This window comes from Diuraphis noxia, unplaced genomic scaffold, assembly GCF_037042655.1.
Source record: "Diuraphis noxia isolate RWA-SAM2 unplaced genomic scaffold, SU_Dnox_SAM2 contig0001, whole genome shotgun sequence".
Classification (NCBI taxonomy): domain Eukaryota; kingdom Metazoa; phylum Arthropoda; class Insecta; order Hemiptera; family Aphididae; genus Diuraphis; species Diuraphis noxia.
In genome coordinates, this window is record NW_028301711.1 from 88,017,546 (window position 1) to 88,037,751 (window position 20,206).

General features: G+C 25.0%; 2 protein-coding genes across 2 annotated transcripts; one reads left to right on the forward strand and one right to left on the reverse strand.

Annotated features, from left to right (window-relative positions):
* Nucleotides 1-1,932: 1,932 nt before the first annotated feature.
* Nucleotides 1,933-4,948, forward strand: LOC107170761 (outer dynein arm-docking complex subunit 4-like). The gene is made up of 6 exons (XM_089218242.1): nt 1,933-2,035; nt 2,265-2,539; nt 2,651-2,965; nt 3,023-3,438; nt 4,183-4,501; nt 4,796-4,948. Exons 1-6 carry the CDS (start codon nt 1,933-1,935, stop codon nt 4,946-4,948), a joined length of 1,581 nt encoding a protein of 526 aa, XP_089074368.1.
* A 4,625-nt stretch (nt 4,949-9,573) lies between these two features.
* LOC107170760 (cullin-3-like) lies at nt 9,574-19,245 on the reverse strand. Its single transcript, XM_089216536.1, has 10 exons — nt 19,012-19,245; nt 17,360-17,479; nt 17,114-17,293; nt 16,819-17,004; nt 16,506-16,682; nt 11,170-11,340; nt 10,970-11,098; nt 10,757-10,881; nt 9,915-10,143; nt 9,574-9,857 (listed from the first exon to the last, which is right to left on the reverse strand). The coding sequence occupies exons 1-10, from the start codon at nt 19,078-19,080 to the stop codon at nt 9,690-9,692; spliced, it is 1,554 nt and encodes a 517-aa protein (XP_089072662.1). The 5' UTR covers nt 19,081-19,245; the 3' UTR covers nt 9,574-9,689.
* Between the last annotated feature and the right edge of the window lie 961 nt (nt 19,246-20,206).

Below are 20,206 nucleotides of genomic sequence, written 5' to 3' on the forward strand. Positions count from 1 at the left end.
CTTTACAAATGAAGAAATAGTATAAACATATACATACCTATCGCATTTACTGACTATAACATCTCCTTCAAACACCAATACTTTGAGGAGCTGTAACTCGCAAACCAATCAGCAAAATATAAAATGTTAACGAGTAAATTTATAATAAAAATGGTTTTATTATTAATTCATGATAATTTCATTATATGTTACCATTTGAAAATCAAAAGTTGGTAATGATTTCACCAATAAATATGAGGGTAAAAAAAATTAATTTATCATACAGTTTTAGAAAAACATAAACTTAGAAGTTAAAAAAAAAAATAAAAAAAATAAATACTTTTCGAAATAATTAGTGTACCCGCTTAAATAAATAACAAAAAAATAAAACTGTATACAGTGATTTATATTTAAACTATTGTATTATTTATTCAACTATTGCCACTTTATATACACATTTTTTTCCGTCCAAAAAAAATATATGCATCTTTAGGAGTGTATAATCATAAGAAGTGTGGTTAAAAACGTGTTAGTGTTTTTAATGAATTTATATGCTAAGTGCATTATAAAAGTCGACATCACATAAAAAATCTTAGGTATTGGTTAGGCTTGGTGTTTTTTGAAAATTGTAAACGTCAAAGGAATTATAAAAAATTCTGAATACCCTATTGGGGTATACGATTTTTAATTTTTTTTTATCTACAATAAGAACAACTCATAAGGAACCGTGTATTAAATTTTCAAGTTTTTTTGGCCATCCAACATTTTTTTACCGACACTTCAAAAAAAAATTCTCAAAAAAAATTTAAAATTTAAATGGTCTATAAATAACTCAAAAAAAGTCAAAATTTTTTGAAAATTAAACTGTATATAGATAACACTAACATAAACATTTGGTGAAAAATTCAAGTATTTACAGTGATTAGTTTTTGAATTACAACCATATAAAAAATCGATTTGGTCGAAAACTGATTTTGCGTAAAAATTCCCGTTTTTCTGTCATTTTTTTTTTGTTTTTCTCGATTTTTTTGAAAAATGATGGAAAATGTTTACTTTTAACTTCTATAATGCACCAAGGATATTCACTTTTACATCGGAAACCACCCCCAAAGTTTGAAATTGAAGCATTGTTTCGACTAGTTATGCTGTACACAGACACAAAAAAAACAAAAAAAAAAAACACACATCATTGTAAAATCAATACATTCATCACTTCGTTCAGAATCTAAAATAAAATGTACGAGTAGCGATTAAAAAAAAGTTACTGGTCTAGCCATCTAGGTAATAGTAAGATAAATTACTTTCCAACAATATCATAACATACATTTAATTATGAGTGTAGACTGACAATCTGTCTTTTATCTGAACTGTTTGTCGTATATACATATATATATCAATAATTTTATACAACATCAAATTTAAATTTTACACGAAATTTTTTTTTAAATGAGTTAATTTTTGTTTTTGATGGAATTGAGTATTATTGGTTAGTTATTGTCTGAATTCTTTGTTGGAATAAACATGGTTATAAATTAATTTGATAAGGCCAAAGTGGAATATTTTATGTATCTACACTCCACATATTATGCTATTCACTCAAATAAAACCTTATTTAATTTCCTTCACTTTAATCTTTCAATAATTATTCAAATAATTTTGTTTACCATATTAAATACCTAATAATTGTATACCAACTTATCATCATAAAAAAAATTGTAGATTAAAAAACATTTTTGTCAAATTAAAATTGCATTGTTAAGTAGGTAATCATAATATTGTGTAATATTAATATATAATAAATATTGTTACCATGCAACAAATGAATAGACATGAATGGATAAATAACAATAAAATAAAATATTTTGTGTTCTCATTAAAATTTACAAAATTCACAATTTTAATAACGTTTTAAGTACAAAATTTTAATCTTATAATTGTTTCATTTTTATCAAAATGTTCCGGACTGATGATACAGGCCCTAAGCTATGGTTTAATGAGATATTGGTAACAAAATCTATAGCTAAAAGAGAATTTCAAAAGCACAATTATGAAATAGGTAAATAACCGTAAAATCATTAACAATTATAATAATAGATAAGATCAATTAGAAATACTTTAATCTTGATAACTGATCTTAATAATTAATGTATACAATAGTTAAACAAATACACAAAATATATAATATGCATGTATATTGTATAATATATATGGTTATAGTATATAGCTGTTGTTACTTTTTATTTATGTAGTTTATTTTTAAAAACATACAAACGTCATTATTTTAGCTGCTCAATATTGTGAGAAAGTATTGGCGGTGTCCAAAAACGATTTAAACTCTAGAATTCTTCTAAGCAAATGTCAACAGAACTTGTTTCAACCGAAATTAGCCTATGCAAATCATTTGATAGCAGAAGCTCAATTTCCTGAAAAATTATCAGTTTTGGAGAACAGAGCAAGTATAATGCTAGACAATGAAGAATTTGAAGAAAGTTTAATAACATATTTGAATGGAGTAAAAAAGAGGATTCAGCCATTAGATTTTACATTGGGAGTTCTAAAGGTATTTTCTGTAATATAAAAACAAAATTGTACTGTGGTATTGTTTTTTTTTTTTTTTTACTATTTATTAAATTAAAGTAAGAGTAAATTATATAAACAATAATAATTTTAGGTGTCACAAATAATAAACAACTCAACAACTTTAAGAAAAGAAAAGTATAGAAAACCTTGTTTGGGAAGTGCAGTTATTAAGTTAGCAAAATTGGGAGGTTTGGATAACGTGGCAGCTTTATACTCGATACTTTCAAAAACAAAACTTACTTGCAAAAAAAGAAATCAATCATTTTATCTTGGCCGTTTAGCACAAGATAGAATGTACTTTGATAAAATACTAAAATCTGGTGGTCCTAAGCGGCCGTTTTACGAAGCAGAAAAGAAAATTTTAGGTAACATGAAACGAGTAGTCGACTCACTAAATGTAGCTTATGTAAGTATTACTTATTTATTTATTATTGACTTTTAATTATTTTAATTTTTAATTTAGGAACAATTTTATAAAAGAAAACAGATTTTTGTTTATAAATGTGAAAAGCATAAAATGAAAGGCGATAGACTTTTAACTGAAATTAATAATTCAAAACTTGTAAAAAACATGGGACATCTTATGATTTGTAAATACTTAAACAATATCATTCAACTGCTAATAAAAAACAAAATCAAAGAAGCCAAATTAAAAACAGAGCTAATGATAGAGTTTATGGAGAAAAAGTCTTATAACTTCAACAGAATTTTGGATGGGATTTATCAAAGTTTTGGATTGGTGCAATATAAATCATTTCAAAACATACATCAGTGGAGCATAAAAGATAATCATCAAAGAATGCTAATTTTTTTAGGAGCAGCTAAGAATAACATACCACTCCAAGAATCTATATTTGGACCATATGAAATAAATCCAAAGTATGACCAAACTTGAGATCGATTTTTAAACAAATGATTCTTATGATATATAAATATAGGTATTTTCCAGCATAAAAAAGCTAAAATAATTACATCATGAAAAATGCATGGCTATATCTAATTAAAATAATTAATTATAAAAAGAGATTTGAAGTTGCTCCTATCTAGTAATTATTAATAGATATATTTTATAAGAATTTTTTTCACAAAAAGATTGGTAGTTATAGCTTTTATAGCTTTATACATAACAAATTTGATGAGGTTTTTATTAGAATCTATTCTATTATTACACTATAATATAATATTCTATCTGAAGTTACCTATTTACATAATATAATGCATTATACACAATCTTAAAAAAATTGATTAAGGATTGAATATATAATATTATCAATTGGTATACTTACTAAAAAATGTTTTCATTCATTACCTATAATTGTGTATATTTTATTATTTATGAGTTATTAGTAGATTTGAATAACCAGCTAGATAATATATTACTAAAAATATAAATGATGAATATATTATTTGGTAATTAATCTATTCAACAAGTTATGAATGTGAAAAGTACATTTTTAATTTTATGCTTGGTAAAGAAATTATGCTGTATTTTAAAAATTATTCACCACAATAACGTGATGCTCATACCTAAATAGTTGAATTCATGGTCTGTCATGGATGTATTAATAGCTTATTAAATTCTTTGTACCTACTCATTTATTCATCATACTATTTATTTTACAGAATAACTATTAATAAATTATGTGCTCGTTTTGAAAAGTCGGATTCCATTATAGAAAGAATTTACATATATTACGAAAAAGCTAAATGTTATATGGAGTTGGGCTCTGATGACCTTAAAAAAGCTCGAAATAAAGCGACTAAATGTTTACAATTAGCTAAAGAAATTAATAATCACACATGGACTGTGAATGCATTAATTTTACTAATATCAATTGAATTTCAGTTAGACAATAAACCTAAGTGTTGTAACATATTATACAAGGCTATTGCAATTGCAAATAATCTTCAAGTGCCTGGAGTCATAATTTTTTTGAATAAGGTGAGTAAAATATAATATATTCATAATAATAAAGTTTAATACCAATTATCATGTTCTTATTCCTTTGATACCAAAAAAAATTCAAATATAAAAATTGATTAAATATTAATAAAAATAAATGTGTATAAAAATACAATGATTTAGTTTAAAGTAATAGAGAAAATAGTTTCAATATAAGGATTATGATAACTAAGAATTTAATTACCATTAAAAAAAAAAAAATTAACTGTAAATTATATGTGTTTAATCATTATAATCATTCAAATACATTATTTACTTACTTAATTTTTAAAGGTGGCTAAAATGATTTTTGAAACAAAAGCTGTACATACTTCAAAAATAGATAAAAAAATAAAGGATGTCTTGAATTTCATGCCAGACATTTCAGCTAGAATGAATGCAATGTACAAGCTTAAACGACTATCCACTATGCCAATAAATCTGTAACTATACTATGGAATCAAGAATGTCGATTTTAAAGTAAGTTTATATATGATTATAAGATTAAAGGACATATATGGTAACCTATCCTATAGTAGTCCCAAATAAAACAATATAGCCATATAGCTACTTACTTACATAATTTATTTCTCTCATCATTCCACCAAAATATAAATAAATATATTACTTATATATTTTTGTATGAAATAATATTTACAATCTGTACAATATAGGTACACTAAATAAAAAAAGTAAAATGCATGAAAAAATATGCATAACATAGTTGATTAAATGCTGGAAGCTATTAACTAAACTTTAAATGTAATTTTTGTATTTTTGTCTAAGGAGAATGTTAAAATTTTGAAAGAGTTCTTTGAGCCATTCATGTACGGAAGAATCATTAAGTATAACTGAGGCCTAAGTCAGGATGGCCAGTGATGGCGCTATTATTCCGTCAAATATAATTAGGTTATAAGTATAAATCAAACTTTTTTTAATATCTAGGCTTAAAAATAGTTAAACAATGTTCAATACATTAAATATGAAAAACTATATAATTGGTATCAATTTAAGTCTTTAACATAATATTATAATTCACAGCCTTTGCCTAATACTCTAATCATAGATAAGAATTATATTGCAATGTTTAATCTATAACCTTTTCATTTTGAGAAATTCACTATGAATATATTTTATTATTATGCCAAATTGAAACAGTATGAACTATGATTATATACCTATATTACCTTTATGTAACTGAACTCGTAGTTCATATGATGGTTAATGTAAATAGTGTTGAAATCGTTTGATAGAATTTAGAGCCTAAAAAATATAATCTACATTTTAAACATTTGACTGCATTATATTTAAATAAACTCAAATACTCAATAATTTCTCACTTATATGTATGTATAATATGATTAAAACTTATTGTATTGAAACTTGATACAAAAAAAAAAATATTGGATGTTCATATCCAAGTGAGGTTTAATGTTACTTCAAAAATATTTTCGCCTAATCACATCAGTGTATTAAAAGTAGTGATATAATTATTAGAATAAAATAATAAATAGAATATAAGTGATCAAAATTACTTAATTAATGAGTTTGGTAAACACGAAAAAAAAAATTTTATTGTTTAAAATTTTTAAAAAAACGCCAATTAATTAGTTAGAAAGGCACCTTGTGTTTATTTTTTTAAATAGAACATAAACTATTAGTAGGTATACAATATTTTAGTTGACCTTCTTCCTTAATATATTCAAAGATTTTTTAATAGTGCAGAGTGCTTATGGTATGAGATATAGCTAAATGATACAATTTGATCACCCTGGGTATATCTATCTAATGATTTTATAAATGCATTTAAAACTATGCAGACTCGTAGCTATGACTTGTAGGAGGAATAGTAATTGTTTATAAGTTAACCCAGAAGTATTAAAACTGTGCGTCACGGCTCCCAGAGTCACAGGGGCGTTGCAAGAGTGTTTCCAAAGGGAGCCATATCAAAGCACCGGAAACCAAAATCATTCATAGGTTTTGTGAAATTATTATAAATATTATTTGAAATCATAGGATCACACCCAAAGGAGCCGCGGGATGAAAAAATTTAAATACCTAGCTAACCAACATAAATTACCTCAGTAGTGGTCTTTTTTAATTTTTTAATTTTCACCCCCCCCCCTCCTGATAAAATTGTAAAAATCTTGACTATGCCCATAAACTACGGTATAAATTGGATATGAAAAAAATTGTCCTACATTAAATACTTTGAAAGTTGGCACCCTATGTGCCATTATTAAATAATGTCCTAGAATATTTTTAATATTGTGTGCTGTTAAATAATTTTGGTTTTGCTAATTAAATAGTTATTGGCATTTACCAAATATTTTAAACTACCTACCTAATACCTAGTTCTATATGGACCAATGGTTTATCTAGATTTTGTAAATTTTCTGCAACAGTTATAGCCATTTAGTAGATTCAATGTATGTGCAGCACATTTATGTTGAGTTGAACAACGATAACACAATACTTCACCATCAGTCGGAGTATCAAAAATATCTCCAGTATAGTTTAACCATCAACTATCAAGATAAATAACAGTGTATTAAATTTTGATTTTCATCATTATATTTATGATCAAGTCCAGAGACACCAAATGTCTAAAACAAATCATATTTAAACTAATCATCAACTCAAAAGCATATTATACTATTTTCAACTAAAAAAATTACCTTAAAAAGCTATAGCGAAATTGGAAGCATTATGAGTTACAAGGTAGATTGTTTTTGATGTAATAAATATATACCTATTTATTATAGGCTGATGAACAGTCTTCGTACAGAGTTGTTTTTCGTATAAAATGGTTGAATAGATACCACTTAATTAAAATATAATACATACATTATACTGTTATAGTGACTCCCTTAAACACATAAATGGTAGATTATTAAAATAAATATTTTTATTATTTTTAAGAATATATATGAAAAGAAAACTATACAATCGTCAATTTGTATACTCTTGCAATTACTTTTGGGGGACTAAGCCTCCTCCCATTTCTACCTAAGAATACAAATTTAATTTAATTCATATAAATATATATATGTATATTCATATAATACAAAGTCAAAGGCACCTTCTATAAAATATAAATAGTAATATTTTGAAAACTGAATACTTGATATCTATGAGTACCTAATATAATCATTTAAATATATGTACTTATTTGTGAATTTTTGCAGTATGGTGATTCCCAACAGTTGCTGAAGTATGTTAACATACATAAACAAAATTTGCAAATGTTGACAAATTAAATTTTTTTTAATATTATCTAGTAAAAACATAATTACTAGGGCTAGGATTTATATGCATTTGCATGTTTTTTTCCTTTGGTCCAAATTGATTGGTTGTCAGATTTGTCCACAATTTGGCTTATTCTCGTTTAAATAGGACCAATTTTTTTTTTGCATATTTTGGACATAATGCATATAATTGCATATTCATAGATTTTTTTAGAATTCAATATTTTTAACTAACACGAAACCGACAGTTTTTGGTTTATCCGTTGAATTTTCGTAAATATATAGCATAAATACTACCTATTTTATCTTAGGTCAGATAATATCCGTTTGTTACCTAATTGTTGGTCGGACGACTGGTAGAATTACTTACACATTGTTACACAATGAGATAGCACAGAAAAATTGTATTGGTACATTGTGTGTTGCGTAAATGTGCAGACGTTTATACTTAATAATTTGAATGGTTTTAATAAGTGTCCAGTATGTCGAAAGTTCAAAGTGAAAGTGCCAAGTAAGTTACGTCTAATTAAACTAATATTTAATGTAATAATATGAGCTAATAATAAGTAATAAAAAATTATGAATTATAATAAATAATAATACAAATTTGTTTTTGCATATTTTGGTAAATAAAATTCATATTTTACAATTTTTTATAACATATGAATCCTAGCCCTAATAATTACACTTAACATATTGATTTTGGTGAATGTTGACAACCTACACGACATTGATTTGGCTAATATCTATATTCTATATACCTATACTTTCATATCGTAACAACTATTTATAATGTATTTTATACATTATATTTTCTATTATCATTAAATAGATTTATTATTACAATCATTATTTTTTTTAAATGATAAAAATTTAAGTTTTTACATTTAAACACGTTTTAATTTTTGTGATTTCATTTTATGGCTTTATGCAACAAGACAAACTTGTTTTAAGATTCAAATTCATTGACAATACTATACATTGGGATAATACACACTGGGACAGATTAATTGAACCAAAACTTTTGTAAAATTTACTAGCTGTAGGTTGCAGTAAGAAATTATCTCTATTAAAGTTTAGGCCAATGTAGTTCTTTACAAACTGAAAGACCGTTAAATTAAAATCACCACTACTAGTATAAAATTAATATAAAAATATATCCAACTGTTTAAGTAAAACTTTAAAGAGAAATATATTTATTAATCTGACTGGTAGTATTTAATATATACCCAAATCCAAAGACATATATATAATATATATATATTGCTACCAGTATCTATTATCATGATAAAAAGTTGGTTAGGTTAAACTCGAGTATAATATAATTTACTTACTGGCATTTTTTTTTTCACAATTTATATCCATTTAATGAAATAATAATAAAATAATAATAATGGAATTAATTATACACATTTTCATATCATATCAATTTGTAAATTAACATCTACCTTATTTTACAATTATAATGTAATGAGGAGATATTTCATTAAAATTTTTACGATAACTTAGTAAATATTATTAAAATTAAAATAATTACACAATTATTATCTTAATGAACACTTCTTAAAATGATAAAAGTTATAATCTGATTCAAAGACATTTTTTAAATTATAATATAGTTATATAATCTTTTCAATATTTTATAGAACAATTTAAAACAATCAAAGCTAATTTAAATCATACATATCAATAAGTATAATATCGAAATCTATAAAAAGATTTTACCTGTTAAAAGTAACCCCCCCCCCCCCCCATTAGTACTATATTTATGAAAAATATAAATTAAGCAGTGATGGTTTTTGATTTTATTACATAACTTAATAAATATGAAATATATACGTTTAATGAATACATTTTCAATTATAAAAGTATATTAAATTCACAAATTATTAGCAATTAAATTAATAAACATAATAAAATTGATTATATTCAAAACTTTCTTATATACATTCAAAGGTTTCGTCAACATAAAATGTATCAGTTAAATTGATTTTTGGACACGCGGGCATTTTCTGAAGTAAATTCTGCAAATGATCTCCAAACCCCATCATGTCATGCAAAGCTTTAAGTAAACTTTCATCAGGAATCTTAGTTTTACTTTGAATTTCCTGCAAATCAATAATTCATGAAAACAATTTTCTAAAAAATAAAGTTAAATAAATTACTTCATAAGTTAATGTATTATAATCATTGAATAAATCAAGCACACACATCTGGTAAGTAGTTACTACAAGTTTGGTCACTCGTTCATAACGATTATTTTTAAGTGTAGGCAGTTCTTCTTCTTCAGATCTAACCAGACGAGATTTGCCATAAAAAGTTGCGTTCAATTCAACTGTACCAAACTGAGGCAATAACATTAATTTTTTTTTTCTGTTATTTTTTTTGTAGATTCTGTGGAATGAAAATAAAATTGATAGTTTATCATTGAAAACAGTGTATTATATAAATTTAGTTTATTTATTATTTGCTTATTTTATAAACATACATAGATTACTCATAGATTAATTATTTACTGTTGTGCACCTAATTTGAAAATGAACTACAGACCGTACTCAAAAAATAATAACAATTGAATTATCAGAAATTAACACCAATAGAAATAGCTTCATTAAGGTTAGTTGACAAATAAAAATAAAAATATATTAATTAATTATCTTTATATATATTTGCTTATAATTAATTTGTACTGCATATTTTATTGGATAAACAAAAATTTAGAAAATACTTTAATATCATAATATAGAAATGTACAATAAATTCCATGAGATGGTATCAAAATCCCTTAATATAATATAAGAAAATTATTTTTGTATATAGTATATAACAGAACCACCAATTTATTTTTTATTTTATTAGATTAGTATATAATATTTATTTTAATATGAATTGCATCCAAAGTTCATAAGGAAAATTTCTATTTAATTATATAATATATATATATTTTTTTATTAGAGCCGCAACAACTAAGGTTATTAGCATAGTTATATATTATAAATTTGTTTACGTATTGAATTCATTAAAAACACTCATTCCAAATGACGGCATTTGCATTGGTTTTGGATCAACTGGCCAATTTATTGGAGTAATTACATGTACATCAAGATCAAAAGCAAAAGGCGTTGTAACACCCTAAAAAAAAAAAAAAAACATATTAGTCAAATTAAGCCATATATACTAAAAGTAGTAGTACTGTAAGATAAATTACAACTTTACTTACTAAAATACATTTGTTAACATAAACATATTCTTTATAGGTATTCATGATAATTTTAGATAGTACAAACTTATCCTTCATCATACCCTTTAATTTTGATAGGAATAACAAACCACCATTGCCATATGCATTCTGTATGAAATTAAATTATATTTTAGTTGAAAATTATATTTTCAAGTTATCTTATATACAATTTAACTTACATCAAGTTTGGAGATCATTTTATTCTCATTGTCCATGTTGACAGACTTGAAATGAAGTAATCTATTGGAAAGATGAATTTGATAAGAACGTTCAAATGTGGCTTTATTACTATGACATTTTATCATGTGTATAACTTTGTCAATATCAGCTTCGGGATCATTTTTAAGGTACTAAAATAATTCATACAATAAGCATTAATAAATAAATGATTTAACAGAATGTTTTAATAACATTATTATAAATACCAATTATAAAATTAAAGAAATAAATATACATATATATATATATATATATATGTTACAGGAAAAGTGGAAAATTCGGACAATGTCTACAATGACTGGGCATAATATATTATGTTTAATCATCAAATGATAAATTAGCTTAAATTATGCATTTAAAATATCGTGAAGTACATATTTTATTCGAACTTCAAACTTATTAATTTGTCGTATTTTAATTTGGTCAAATACACATTATTCACATTATTTTCATTTAACACAATATTCAATTTCGCATTAAATTTTTCCATTTTAAATAAAATGTACAAAATAAATAAATGTTTGTTTAAGCACTATCGGGATATATAGTGCATTCACAAAATGTCATTAGTGTTTAACCAAAGGATAGACGTAGCATATAACTATTTATACTTTATAAGAAAAAAATGTGTATATAAAAATTATTTTATAAAACATAATATTAATAACTTGCAATAAAAACATAATATATTATGCAGTAATAAAAAGTATAGTAGGTAGTAAAAGATTTTTTTAATTATTTGTAATAAATTAGTATAGATAAAAATAATAATAATATAAAAATAAATAAATTATGATATATATGATAATAATTGATTATATATAGTGTTTAATCAGAGAATAGACGTATCATTTAATGATTATTAATTATGTAATTGTTAGAATAAATGTACTTCACAATATTTTAAATGTATAATCTAAGCTAATTTATCATTTGATGATTACACATAATGTATTATGCAGATTATTTTGTATAAATACTTAACAATTTACATTGCCCAATATACCTCAGACATTGTATACATTGTCCAAATTTTCCACTTTGCCCGTAACACATTATATATAACATATATATAACACATTTTAAATAAATCAATTTTTAATTAGGCACCGGTCCAATGTGCGACCTACAACTGATAATTGACCTATCCTTATCTTGTTATCTTAAATTATTATAAATGAAGTAGAACTAGAAAGTATAATCTATAGTGATGAATGGAGCGCTTATTTGTCATTAAATAATGAAGGGTACATACACAGTACCAGTGCCGTATCTAGACATTGGCAAGATGGGCGGTGGCCAAGGGCGCAGTTTAAAACGATCGCACAAGGAGTGCAATTTTTATACCATTTAAATACTAAAAATTCATTATAAATTTATAACATTGGTTACCAAGGGCGCACATAAAGTTAGTTACGCTTATGGCACTGCACAATACTGTGAATCATTAAAAATGGTTTATTGATTCTGAGACAAATGTCAATAATCAAACCATAGAATGTTAGTGGAAAATAGTGAAAAAACGATATGAAATAAGAGTAAACGGCGCATCTCCATTATTACCTAGACAACTTAATTATTAAAAAAGAGTGGTGGAGATCCTTTGACCCAAACAAGCAAACTATATTTGACAAATTTTTATCAGACATGAAAGATGCTTTTATGACATAAATTATGATGAATTCTTACCAGACAAGAAGGATAATTAATTATGAATTAATTAATAACTATAATAACTATTAATATGGATAAATTTAAAGGATTAAATAATAAATAAATTAATAACTATAATAATTATAAAAAAATGCAGTGTTGGTCAATACCTATGTCCTATATGTAGATCACTTATTGGACTGAAAATGTATGTATAGGTCGCACATTGGACCAGTGCCTTTAATTAATATTAAAATGAGCTATATTTGAAAATTTTGCAAAATATAAGTAATCTTTATACATAATATTATAAACTGTATGTTTTTAGTTGAAAAATTCTTAATTTATTTGTTTTTTAATATGTCCAACTAACTGTAGTGATCAGGGTTTTCTTTATATTTACTTCCAAATGTTACTTTTATAAGCTAAAATCATGGGGCTATACAAGAAAGTTAAACAATGGGTTTTAAACCACATTAGAATATAATATGTCAACATTTGAATCTATACATATACATCATAATCTTCAGACTTTTCTACCTCAATCACAAACACTATTTGGCAGTGGCATAAACAGATTTTACAATGGGAAGGGAGGGGGTCTTTAAAATTAATTACAATTTTATTTTCTGAAATATTTGAGGTATTTGAAAATGGCTGTACACCTTTAAATTCTCAACATTCTTTGATCATAACTTTGATGTAGGTTTTTGAAAGCAAATTGGATCTAGTTTATATTTTTTGAGGTCAAAACTCAAAATTGTAAATTCTTAGTACTTTTTAAAATAATTTGTAAAAATAAAGATGAATAAATGCTTATTTGTTAAATTGTTTGATAACTTTGTTTAGATAGTCTTTGCTTGGACTGTATTTAATTAATTTTAGTTTTTTTTCTAAATATTTCAATAAAAATAATTTGTATGGTTAAAAAGCTTAAAAATATAGTACAAGGTTCCTCCAAATTTTTTATTATATCTATTTAAAAAGATCAATGATACATAGGCATGATTATTTTTTTTCAAGCATTTAAAGTTAAAATGTTGATAAACAAAATTCATTTTTAATAGCTATAAAATATTAATTGTTTCAACCTAAGCTAATGTTTGAAAATTTATTTCAAGGTCTTTGACACAAATAGTTCATACTTTCACCAAAAAATTGCTAATCATTTCAAAATTAGTATACATTTTTTTACAAAGACATGCCTACAGAAGAAACTTGATATATATTTTTAGAAAATGTAATAATAATATGGGTAATGACAGGAATTTCAGCTTTTTAGCCCTCCCCCCTGCTATTTGCGTCAAAGATTATATCAATTAGATTGTTTATGCATTTAGACCTATAAGATGGTGAAAAGTAAACATTAAAATTATATTCCAATTTTGATTTTTTATAGAAATTTATATTTGTTGACATCTCTTTTATGTCTTGATGGATTGTCTCATTGGCCCTTTTAAGTACATATTCATTTTTATTTGTAACCAAAGCACCTAAACTTTTTAAAGTTTTGAAAATCTATCTCCTTTAAAACATAGTATAGAAGCGAAATCACATTTTTTTTAAAATAAAAATTGGACTATTAGAAGTATGTTATTTTTTTTGCCAAGTTATTAGTGTTATTCATTGTCATATACTTGTAAGTAAAAAAATATTTTGGAGCGGGTCTAGGTTAACATGTGCATGCGAGTACAAAGGCTATAGAATTGCCTAAATATTGCCACTTAAACAATATCCACTATTTATAACTGCCTTAAATTTTAAATATCAACTTGTATTAGTGAAAAAATTGTTGATTTAATTGTTCACTTTTACATTGCAATAATGATATTAGTATAAATATATTGTCATTTTGATGATAATTATAATTAAATTAAATTTGGCAACAACATATTTTTATGATAAAACATAGCATTTGTGCTATTTATTATACATAACACTCAAATTAAATTCAGCGTCATGTATTCTAATATTTTGAGTTACCTTAAATGCTGAACATTAAAAATAGTTAAATAATTAAATACATATTATGATTTTATTGTATTTACTCTTTAAAACTATCTTATAGAATTAAAATAAATAAATAAGAATAAATAGGTAAATCAATTTTATATCTTTAGATGTGCAATTGCTGAGTGATGCAAAGTAAGTTTAATAACTACTAATTTATTGACATTATACTCCCAACATTTAAGTCAAGTAAGTTAGTCAAAAATAAAGAAGATACATAATTTATAGTTTTTATTTTATAGTAGATAAATTATAGACTGAAAACTAGTGAAATGCATGGGCTTAATATTTTTAAATTAAATGTATAATTCAAGTATATTATATATAAATGCAAACAAGGAATAAAATTATGTACAGTAAGACACAGTTTGTACAGTATACAAAGTTGAGTAAAGTACAATAAAAGTGTATGATTAATTAGATTTTTGTAATTATAATCAGTAGCAGTTTTCAATAGAGAGAGGCAAAAGTTTTGATCATCCCAAATAAGTAACTAAGACCAGTAGCAAGCACATTTTTTCTTACATTTTCAAGAAATTACCATTCCCATCTTACATATTTTACATATCATTTAACTTGAATCATTAAAATCAAACTCATTTTATTGAATGACAATGTTATTTATAAACATAAATTAGCAGATATTTTATAAAAACAATTAAGTGCCAAACGGTTGTTGTTTATAAAAATAATTTAACTTTTTCACTGCTCTAGAAGTATTTAAGGTTCCTGAATTTTTTATGAGGACTTGATAGCCCCATGTGTTTTCTCCATCTTACAAGAGCGTAACATACCAAATTTTACACTCGGTAGATATCTTTAGCTCCGTCAGCTTAAAAACTAGAGTACATTGACTTATACAATTTAAATGTAAGAATACTATTAAGACGACATCATGGGATTTTTATTATATTTTAATTTTGAAGTGAGTTAAAAGTATTTTAAGAGGACACTACACAACCATTTGTTGTCTTTGTCTTACAATTGCATAATATAGAAAATTAAGCTCAGCAGATTACGTTTAGTTCCGTTATTTTACAAATTAGAGTGAATCGACCTAATATGGAACTTGATGTTAAGAACATAATCTGTGTTTCTATGTGGGAATTTTATGATACTTCAATTTTGTAGCAAGTTATGCGTATATAAAAATGTATGAATTAAAAATGCTCATAACCCACTTAGAAACTAATTTATCGTAAAAAAACTCACATACAAACACAGATAATGTTCTTACATCAAGTTTCATAATACGTTAATTTACTCTTATTTTTTAAAGAAGCTACATTTGTTATGTTTAATAAATTAGTGTTGTTTACAAATATTTAAATACTGTAAGGCCAATTTCACATGGACGCGTTTTTAGTTTACATTGATTAAGTTCATACACGTCATACTGGCAAGGGAAACGCGTCATCGTTGGAGTGGCACGTATGCATTTAACTAATGTAAATTAAAAACAAGCGCTTACAATATGTCGCGTATGATACACGTCCATGTGAAACGGGCCTAATTATAAGCCGAGAAAGGTGGTTAATCAGAAAACGGATAATTGAGGTTTTCATGAACTAATGTTTAGTATACTAGGGACATCTAAATTTGTTACCTAATTAGTCTGTACAATTTCACTTACTGTATGTTTTCCTTTCCTTAATTTTTCATCAATGAAAGTTGAAAAATATTTAGGTATTAAAGGATTCAATTTTATGAAAAAATCAAATTCTTCATCAATGATTTTATCAAATAATGTGTCATTGTTAAATAAATTCACCTTTAAATGATCAAATTTTCCTTTTAAATCCAATAAATTCTGAAAATAATATATAATAATTAATTTAAATATAATAAATTGATAATAGTATTTACAACACATGCGGATATAGCATCCTCTTAAACAAAATTTAATTTAATTAACTATTGTGTTATTATTTGTAAAACGATATTACCTGAACACAAGCCTTAACTTCATGAAAGTTCTTAATTACAACTTTTAATCCTAATTCATGAAAATATGGACGCATACAATGAAACATCACATTTACACCATCCACAGAACTTAAAAATGTATACAACCATTTCAAATCATCATCTTGTTTATTCTTCAACATATATACAACGCCACAACTTTCCATCTGAAAAATATAACAGATGAATAGTGATATAAAAATTTAGAATTTGAATTTTGTGTGCATAATTGGTTTGAATAGCTATAATATACAATTAAAATAACATAAAATTAACCTCTAAAACTGTCATCATGTTTTTGAAGATTATCTCGTTTAGAATAATATTAACACGTTCAATACTACTTTGTACATCAGAATTTAATTTAATTTTTTCCATTTCTTCAAGTATTATTGCTTCAGCTTTTTGAAAATAATTACACGCACAGTATTTAAATAAGAAGTCCTCGCTTACCGACTGTAAGTAAATCATAAAATGTTAGCTTGATAAAAATAATATGATTGATATTATTTAAATTCTTACTTGAAAATATTTAGTACATTCATTCAAATATAATGGTGTTACATTGTTTGTCTTATTATTGTCGTTTTTTTGCATAATACTTATTTTTGAAACAGCATCAGTCATTGAAAAATGCGATATCTGAAATAATATTTCATTAATAAATTACTAGCCAGGTAAAAAAAATTGACCCGTTTAGTGTGTTTTTAAGTTATTTTGAAAAGATAAAATATTTAACTTATTACTCCAGCCAAACGAGCAAAAATAACCTAACCTCCTTAACAACAATAGCCTATAAAAATAAATACAAGTTACAGTTTGTGTTATTAGCCACTATCAACATCCTATACTGTAAGATCTGATTATAACGATTTTTACACAACTTTAAAAATCATAATATTGTATCCAAACTTTGCATTATCTGGACAATAAAAACATACTGCACGTAAGATATAAAACTAACCAAGTTGAGAACTAAATACACGGCTGGGAATCGTTTAATCTGAAATATTGGTATATATATATATATATATATATATATATATATATATATCATTGCAATAAAGAATAAAATAATGATAAAGAAACCTTTGACTTTGATATGTAAGATATATAGGAATATATCGTATTTATAGACATTTTTGTTGATTAAAAATAAAAAATGTTAATAATATAATATATTAGAATTATATTTCTTCAAAACAAACTAAACAAACTATGTTCCTGTAAAATAATCATAGCTGCCCAGGATAATTTATGCATTAATCAGTATAGTTTATAATTGTACCTGCCTACTTATTAGTTATCTAGAAAAGCAATAAAAATAATGATCAAATACTATTAAGTAATACTAGTATAGTTTACCCGAATATACTTACCTATGCAATCAATGATAGTATATAATATGCAAAATTTAGAATCTATTATAATTTTTAATACTTGTTTTTGGTTATTAAAAGTAAAATAGTTAGACCACTCATCAAAAATATAAGTAAATAAAATAAATAGTTTAGTGTACAAAGACGTTTATAAATTGGTCAAACAACACAATCAGTAATTATATCAATTAATATAAGTGATAAAAATTGTGATTAAATATTAGAATAATAGAAAAATTTTAATTTAAAAAATAATGACAATAGTCTAGAACTTCCATGTGTTTTTCAGATCCATTAATGAACTAAATGTTAATATAATTAGGAATATTATGTGTTATTATAACTAAATCTTTAGGATTGTCTGTTGAAAAGTAATCAATGTAAAACACAGTAAACAAAATAAACAATTTTCAATGTAACAATGATTAAAATAAGCCAATATATTTTGGTATAAAAATTAGGTACATGAATTTAACTGTATAGGACAAGCTTTTAATTCAAACTACAAAGATAATGTTTATAAATACTGCAATTGAACATTTAAATTACATGTTCACACATCGTTGGATTAACATAATGGATTGTATTCAAAATGTGAATGGAAAGCTTTGATACCATATTTTTAAAAAAGCTGTCTGTTTTAGAGAAGGTTAGTGGGATGTTTTGAGGGGCTACCCTCCCCTACCCAAGCATGACTATTTCTAAAATACGTATTAATTATGATAAATTACAAGTCAAGTAGTATAACAATAATTATGATACCTACCTAATATAGACAAAATCTATTAACATTACCTGATTTGGATCGGAGTTATCATCTACGTTATTTTTCGTTACTGTGTCGTTATTCATGTTTGAGGGCATCAAATTTAACAATTAAAGTTGACTAAAGAGAAATAATTACAGTTCACGTGCGTTAGTTTATTAGTTGGGAAACTTATAGAGTTTTAGATATGACGATTGTAATTGCACTAAGTAATTCTACTATTTTGGAAACTTCGCAACAACAAATCAGTGGCCACAAATCAATGAGCTCGAGAATTCTTGACTCTATCGATCCGTCCGATCTGATAAACAAACAACAACGAACAATTCCTCATGCAGTGGATCCTGATTTCATGGCAGATAAATATTACGTCTCATGACAACAACAATAACTATTATCATTATCATATTTCGGATAAAAGATAACCACGATTTGTGATAAACTGATAACCGTGGACCTTTAATATATTTAATAAATTGTATAACCAGAACGGACACTCGCTGAGCACTCAAAATCTGTTCAATTTGTTGGAATATCAGTGTAGGTACCCATGTATACAATAAAAATGTAAAATTCTTTCTGTCTGGTTAAACTTATTAGGGTTTGTTTACTAACTTACGACATCAGCTGCTGTCCATATAACATCTACGATTGTTTACTGAACATCATTTTGACTTTTGCGTTCTTATTTAAAATTAATAATTTATTATTTTATATTGTACGAGTATACATGTAATTGTAATAAATTTGTTTAAACCTACTATGTATTTTGAGATTTATTTGTTCAATGCACCTATGACATAAAATATATATTCCATGATCTAAACTTATGCTAGACCAAAAATGTTATGTTATTAATTTAAAATATAAATTTTATAATTCACAAATAAAAATTAACCAACACAGAAATTGAAAAATCAGTTATTCACTTTACAGACTTCAGATATTGGAACATAAACACAAAAGACACTGAGGAAATTAAGCAAGTTGCAACTTACAAAGTTACAACTTTATTACTTATTAGGCTAAAGGTTAATTAAAAAACAGTCGCGCTAGAAACAAAGAATAATGGGAATTATCTTTCTACCAGCAGCACTGTATTCCACCAGGTGTTGCAAATCTGTGCCCCATAAGAACCAATGTTAAACTGAAAAAGTGCCCGTTCTGCTGTGCTTTTACCACGAACTAAGATATACAGGGCTGGAAATAAACAGGTTAGGGGGT

What these genes read in the sequence shown, in the direction of transcription:
- LOC107170761 (XM_089218242.1), top strand. Translation starts at nt 1,933, where the DNA reads ATGTTCCGGACTGATGATACAGGCCCTAAGCTATGGTTTAATGAGATA. An exon ending in ACTCACTAAATGTAGCTTAT is followed by an intron (nt 2,966 to 3,022) that starts GTAAGTATTACT and finishes TTTTTAATTTAG; the next exon opens with GAACAATTTTATAAAAGAAA. An exon ending in TCATAATTTTTTTGAATAAG is followed by an intron (nt 4,502 to 4,795) that starts GTGAGTAAAATA and finishes TAATTTTTAAAG; the next exon opens with GTGGCTAAAATGATTTTTGA.
- LOC107170760 (XM_089216536.1), bottom strand. Translation starts at nt 19,080, where the DNA reads ATGCCCTCAAACATGAATAACGACACAGTAACGAAAAATAACGTAGAT. An exon ending in ACATGATGACAGTTTTAGAG is followed by an intron (nt 17,005 to 17,113) that starts GTTAATTTTATG and finishes TATATTTTTCAG; the next exon opens with ATGGAAAGTTGTGGCGTTGT. An exon ending in AAATGATCTCCAAACTTGAT is followed by an intron (nt 11,099 to 11,169) that starts GTAAGTTAAATT and finishes AATTTCATACAG; the next exon opens with AATGCATATGGCAATGGTGG.